Source organism: Bos indicus x Bos taurus, chromosome 4, assembly GCF_003369695.1.
Source record: "Bos indicus x Bos taurus breed Angus x Brahman F1 hybrid chromosome 4, Bos_hybrid_MaternalHap_v2.0, whole genome shotgun sequence".
In the NCBI taxonomy this organism is placed as follows: domain Eukaryota; kingdom Metazoa; phylum Chordata; class Mammalia; order Artiodactyla; family Bovidae; genus Bos; species Bos indicus x Bos taurus.
The window spans coordinates 17,114,398-17,121,292 of record NC_040079.1 but is presented as its reverse complement, the minus strand read 5'-3'; the positions used below and the strand labels follow the sequence as shown (position 1 = coordinate 17,121,292).

General features: G+C 41.8%; 1 protein-coding gene across 1 annotated transcript in view; it reads right to left on the bottom strand.

Moving 5' to 3' along the window:
• The window catches only part of ZC3HAV1 (zinc finger CCCH-type containing, antiviral 1), a 51,410-nt gene that overhangs the window by 10,010 nt on the left and 34,505 nt on the right, over positions 1-6,895 (bottom strand). Inside the window, exons 6-8 of the mRNA XM_027538876.1 lie at positions 6,392-6,515; positions 4,373-4,544; positions 2,527-2,647 (exon numbers count right to left, since the gene is read on the bottom strand). Coding sequence (XP_027394677.1) covers positions 2,527-2,647; positions 4,373-4,544; positions 6,392-6,515 — 417 coding nt within the window. The remainder of the gene's footprint in view (positions 1-2,526; positions 2,648-4,372; positions 4,545-6,391; positions 6,516-6,895) is intronic.

Genomic DNA, 6,895 nt, shown 5'->3' with positions numbered 1-6,895 from the left:
CTTTGGAAAAGAATTTGGAAGCTTCTTACCAAGTTAAACATACACTACCTATACAATCCAACAAATCCACTCCTTACTATTTATCCAAGAGAAATCTACATCCACACAAAGATTTGCATTTCAATGTGCCTAGTATCATTATAATAAGCAAAATGTGAAAACAATCCAAATATCCATCAACAAATGAATGGTTAAACAAACCATGGTATATCCATGCAATGGAATATTACTCAGCAACGAAAAAGGACCGCTTTACATGCAATAATATAGATGAGTGAAAAACAGTATTCTGAGAGGAGTCAACCATATGAAGAGTACACACCACAAAGTTCTATTATATGAAGTTCTAGAATAGATTAAACTAAATTATAGTGACAGAAAGTAAATTGGCTGCAGAGGGGACACTGACCACAAAGGAGTATGAAAAAACTTTCTGGATTGATGGGAATGTTCTAGATCTTGATTAGGATAGCAGCTGCATGCATTTGTCAGTACTCATCCAACTAGACACTTAAAATGGATATACCTGATGGTAGCCATTAAGCCTCACCATAGGCTTACATCCACACCAACAAAACAAACAACAAGGAAAAGAGCAATCAGATCCTGCCACAACTCTGCTCAAAGCCTTCTGGACGTTTCCAGCTTGTAAAATATTTAAGTTTCAATGTCTACTCTCAGCTCTTACACACGTCCCTGCCACATGCATGGGCTGCCCACTCCCTTCCAAAGTGTCCTCCTCAGATAAAAGCAGGCACCCTCCCACGAGCCCTCCATTCTCTTGCAGATTCATCACATTGCTTCATCTTTCCTGTAGCTGTTATTCTTTTCTGAAGGTGCCTGGTTTGCCAGCATTCCGATTAGTGCCTGGCAACAGAGCTCAAACACTAGTTTAATGAACAAGAGCATATTAGAAATAGAAAGGAAATAGTCTGGAATGCTGAAAACTTCTCTGGACTGGCTTCTATGAACCAAGGGAACAAATATATGGGATTAAAATTTCTCCAGATTCAGGAACAAGATATATTGGTTTTCATCTCTCCACCACCTTTTTAAACAGTCAGAACAACAGAATACCACTGCAAAAAAAATGTTTTAATTTAAGTCCATTTTTAATTTGACGACCCAACAGAAGAAATTTTTACTTTTGTCCACTGCTTTCTAGTCTTGGTCCATATGCACACATTGTTGCACTTACCACACACATTAAATTTTTTAAAAAATTCATTCCTGAAAAAAATATTTATCTCTGTTTTAATTACAGAAACATAAACTTGGGGTTTGGCATTCTTCACTTAACAATATCAAATTTTGCTTTTACAGCACAGTTTTCACAATCATAATTTTTAGCAACTACCTAATACCCCACTGAAATGTACTACTTTTATGTGTTCAGTCACAATCCTACCGGTACACAGGCTATTCCTATTTGTTAGTACTATAAGGGGGCTTTAATAAAGACCTTTATTTCTATAGCTTATTTTTTTTCTTGTGAATTATTTCCTTAGAAAGATTCCTGATAATAAAAAAGTAAGCATATTTGAATATCTCTTGATACGTACTGCCAGGATGCTTTCCACAGTAGTTAGTAAATGCTCCCTCAAAGCTCTGTGACTTGGGGTCTTCCCTGACGGTCCAGTGGTTAAGACCCTGCACTTCCAATGTGTGGGGCACAAGTTCAATCCCTAACTGGGGAGCTAAGCTCCCACATCCCACATGGCACAGCGAAAAAAAAAAAAGAAAAAGAACGAAAAGTTATGTGACTTAACACAGTAACTGGTACAGGGTCCAAATCTCGGGTACCACCTGGGAATGTCAAGGAGCTGAAAAAGTCTCTTTCATCTCTTTCAAAGCATCTATGAGGATAGTCCTGAAAGGGCACATATCTGACCATATACAGGGCTGGCGGGGGTGCAGAGGTGGGCAGTGGGATTTGGGGGCAGGGGGACACAGAGGCAGCCCATGGGACACTACATTCTGAGGGAGAACAGTTTCTGCCCTGGTTTCTTACTAAACACAACAGGCAGACAGGCAGAAGGTAACCAAATCTTTCTATGGGGGCTCCAGTAAACATGGCAGAATGCAAAGTCTTTAGAAAAGGTGACGGATAAAAGCATTGACCTAGATGACGAAGCCTAAAAGGAACAGCATGGATCTAAAATTCTGAAGGACCCACAGTCCCAAGGTCTCTCCTGTAGTTGTTAACACCTGAAATCTGTGTCAGGGAAGCAGCCCACCCAGAATAAGAAACTTAGAATGGCAGAACCAGAAGTGTCCACAGAGACCATGTAATCCAATCCTCCCCGGTTTACAGGGTGCCAGGTGCTGCTCCCAGCTCCTGTGTGTCACAGTCAAGGCTTAGAGCACAGCCCTTCTGACTGCCATCGGCTCCCACCCACTGGTCCTGCCGTGCTAGAAAGAACCTGGTCCCGAGTGCAGCGTCCCCGTGGCTCTATTCCCACTCCCCCACGGATGCCACAGGCCAGACTGAAAAGACAGGCACCGCTCCCAAATGCAGACACTTACCTTGAAAACTCAGCTCGTAGTTTTGTGAACCCGCCTGAAATGGCACAATTCCCCTCGGACAGGATAGAAAAAGAGACTCCAGGTATGAAGAGTCAATGCTCGAAATTTGCTCATTGTCTTTCTATTAAAAATAAAAAGGTAAAAACTTCAGGATAGGCTTTTAAGAAATTTCTATCATGATATCTTATGTAACTTTATTTCAGCTCTGGGATTTGAATAGGAATGCATCCTGCCACCCAAACCAGATTGTAAAGGATTCCTGGTGGGGGCAAGTCAACACCCTTCTGTAGTCTCCACTGTACGGGGTCTATGCTACTGAAACTGACGATACCCTAGGTGGAGGCCTGAAAAATAGAGCTGTTTTGCAATAGTCCTTTCACATATTCCATAAAATATGACCCAAGTGTACAGAGCAACTTGTACCCAATACAAGAATGTCTAACCGAACCCAAAACGTCATGAAGTAGACCATCACAGCTATCGTCTCATCACACAATGATAAAGAACAGTCTAAAGCTGGAAAGAAGGCACATAAAATTCCAACAGGTGCATCGCTATTTAGCTGCTAAGTCATGACTCTTTGCCACCCCATGGGCTGTAGCCCACCACTCTCCTCTGTTCATGGGTTTCCCAGGCAAGAATACTGGAGTGGGTTGCCATTTCCTTCTCCATCCTATAGGTGTATCGCTGTCCAAATGAGAGGGCCGGGGTAAGGAACACCCCCAAAATGTAAAGATATAATCTCCAGCCATCTCCAGGACCTTCCTCTAGCCCTGCCCTCACTGAACTCAAGTTCTGAACGAGAGCCTTCAATTACATATTCTCCAAGACTTGAATTTATACCTCAGTTTCAGCAACCAGGTCTTGTTACTTTTGCCTTGGGCCTACATGACAGCCTTGATTTTGGCTTTCTAGAGCTATGGCTCGCCCTCACCTTGGGCAATTCCTTCAGGGCATGCACTCCTGCCCCTCAAGGCACGCTACTAAGCTTGACTGTGTGCTGCATGCTAAGTCGCTTCAGTTGTGTCTGACTCTTTGTGACCCTATGGACTGTAGCCCACCAGGCTCCTACTGGAGCAGTTTGCCATTTCCTTCTCCAGGGTATCTTCCCAACCCAGGGATCGAACCTGCATCTCCGGCATCTCCTGCATTGGCAGACAGGTTCTCTACCACTAAACTATCTGGGAAGCCCCAGGGATCTTGTAATAGATTGTGTTTCTTTGATTGCTTTGGCAGCTTGGGAGCTCAGAACCAAATGTATGGCCCAGCAACTTATGCTGAGATATCCTCATCCCTTTTTTGTCTTTGGCTTCATTTCCATTTCTTGCTTTTCTTTTCTCTTTCTCATCACTCCAATTTCATTGCCTACTTTAGCTACCTCCCTCTCTGTTTAATCATCTGAATCAAAAGGGAAAAGGCACACTAGACAGAACCTCTGCCTGTCTAAATTTCTCTCCCCTATTACTATGTCCCCGTGTTCAGACTTACAGGTGTAAGTCTTCCGATTTCTCACTCTTGCCTACTTTTCTGGCTGAAAGGGGTAGTCTCTGCCCATTTATATACTAGTACATAGAAAGCTATCTCAAGGTTCTGCCACAGTCCCTGATAATGAGGAAAGAGGGATATTTGACTGGCTCGTACATCAAGGAGTTTCTTAAAAATAGTTATAATGTTTTATAATGCAATCGGAATACATGCTTGCCGAGTATAATACAAAAAAACACCACTTTCTCTACCACATCCATGCTCCATGGGTAATCACACTGGTGTCAGACACTGTACCACTATATTCTTCTGAAGTTGTCAAGTTTATACAAGAGTGTCCACAAAAAGGAACGGCACTCACCTTCTCCCCATATGGAACCCATTTAGTTCCGTTCCTCCAGTACCAAATCCATTTTGTGGTCAAGAGAGAACTGGGCGGCTGTGTGACGGATGAAGGTGTGGAGATACGTCGGACAGGATTAAAATCACAAATCATCTTCTGGAAATTGATGTTATAAGTGCGAACAGAAACGCTGAGAGGGAAAAGCTTAGCATTAATAAAATGCTTCACTGAAGCAAAATGCTTCTGTTTTCTCTACTCTGATCTTCTTAATAAGAGGGCAGAATTAAAAACTGAGAGTTGAAAGTGGTCTCTGAATTCCCTTTATACAGCTTACGGTCTTACACACAAAAGAAAAAACTGAAATACAGAGAGGTAAGGCAACCTGCCACATATTTAATGGTATTGCAGAATGGGTTCTTCCCTCAAAAAATATTCCCAAAAGAAATCAATTGATTGGCTCAATGTCAGAAACTCTGAAACTCACAATAGGTCAGTTTTTTCAATTATTACACGTTATTTAAATAGTTGGGCTTCCCTGGTGGCGAAGGCTTATAAAGAACTGCTTTCAATGCAGGAGACTGGGATTCAGTCCCTGGGTCAGGAAGATCCCCTGGCGAAGGGAATGGCTATCCACTCCAGTATCCTTGCCCAGAGAATTCCATTATCAAAGCGTAGTTCGAGATCTTTTCAAGGAGTCAGCAAGGTCAAAGTTACTTTCATAATAATATTAGGACATTATCCACCTTTTTCACTTTCATACCCTCACAAGTACACAGTGGAGTTTTTCAAGGCTACACAATGTTTGATTTCACAATAAAGAGATTTGCAAAAATATAAAACAATGTCATTCTTCTCAGTGAATTTGGTTTGGTTTGGTTTTGGAAAAGTTATTTTTATAGCTATACTTACATACACTTATGTATGCATGTAACTATATATAATTATCTAAAAATGTTATGTTAACACGAATGAGTTTATTATCATTATTTTTAATGAATCAATAATTTTTCTCAGTTGTGATTTTTAACATGGTAAATATCCATAGCTATAAATCCACATAAACTGAAATCTCTGGGATCCTCAGTACATTTTAAGAGTATCAAAGGCTCCGGAAACCAAAAAGTTTGAGAGTTACTGCTCTACAAAATACCTCCTAGATCAGCGATGTTCAACCAGGAGTGATATCAGACCCAGGAAACACTGACAATGTCAAAAGATATTTTTGTTTCTCGCAACTGGCATGTGGTGGGTAGACACCAGGGATGATGCTAAAATACTCCAGCAAACCAAAGAATTATTTGGGCCCCAAAGTCAATAGCGTTAAGGTCGAAAAACCCTGCTTCAGATTTACCTGCTGGGGGAAACAAAACAGCTGACACCACCCTCTAGTGGCAAAATGCAGCAACACACCCTCCACCAGAAAGTCACTAAATTTGAACAGGGTGACAAGTCCTTATTTTCCTTCCTAAAGTATTTCCTTATAAAGTAGGATGCAGCTTATAAATATGGCCATGGGTAGTATCACCCATATCAGCCCTAACAGAAACAGAAATATAAAGTAGCCTTTTAGAAATCTCCAGGATAGAGAAAATAGCAAATATAGAGGCAGGTATAAAATGCTGAAGTATGTAACAAAATTCTGCCTTAGAACTATATGAAATGACTCAAATCATTTTCTCAAACAATGAGATTAAGCCAAAGGCTCTTCTGAGCTCATAGGTTTGCAAACCAACCTATGCATTTTTGTTGTTCAGATACATATTAACTGAACAAATATTTGTGTCCCTGTTTATTTCACCTGAGTTAGCAAATATTCCCAGAGTCCCTCGTATTAGCCAGGCTCTGGGTGACTTCAAACCTGCCCCACTTATTCCTTTATCTTTATTAACTCAGAAGTCATTTGCCATTTTAATCTCAAGAGTTAACCTGAATGGGATTCTGAAGGAAAACTGTTTTTTCTTCTTCCCATTAGCACAGCACTAGGCTCTCCTTTGATGATGTTGTAGATTTCACAAGCCAGACCTGCCACCAACTTACCTGCAGTTTTTGGGGTCACAAAAGGCCTTCTCAATATCCTCCATGAACGGAAGGTCCACCCAGCTGTTTGCAAGTAACATCTGCCACCGGTAGGGCAGGTGGAAATGAACTTTGTTGCAGCTCTCTACAAAGAGAGAAAAGAGGTCTAAGCAATTCGACCAAGTTCACTGCTGACTCTCCCCATGAAGGCCTGCCTTTCTCACCCTACCAGCCCTGTAGGCACATTTTCCAGCTACACCTGTGCTCATGCCAGCCCCTACCTGCATCGTGTCAAGCCCCTCTCTCCACATTCATTTACTACCCACATAGACTCGTCAGAAAACAAAATTCTCCACTCCCCCAAAAGCTATGTTCAGTTCAATTCAGTCGCTCAGTTGTGTCCAAGTCTTTGCGACCCATGGACTGCAGCACGCCAGGCTTCCCTGTCCATCATCAACTCCCAGAGCTTGCTCAAACTCAAGTCCATTGAGTTGGTGATACCACCCAACCATCTCATCCTCTGTT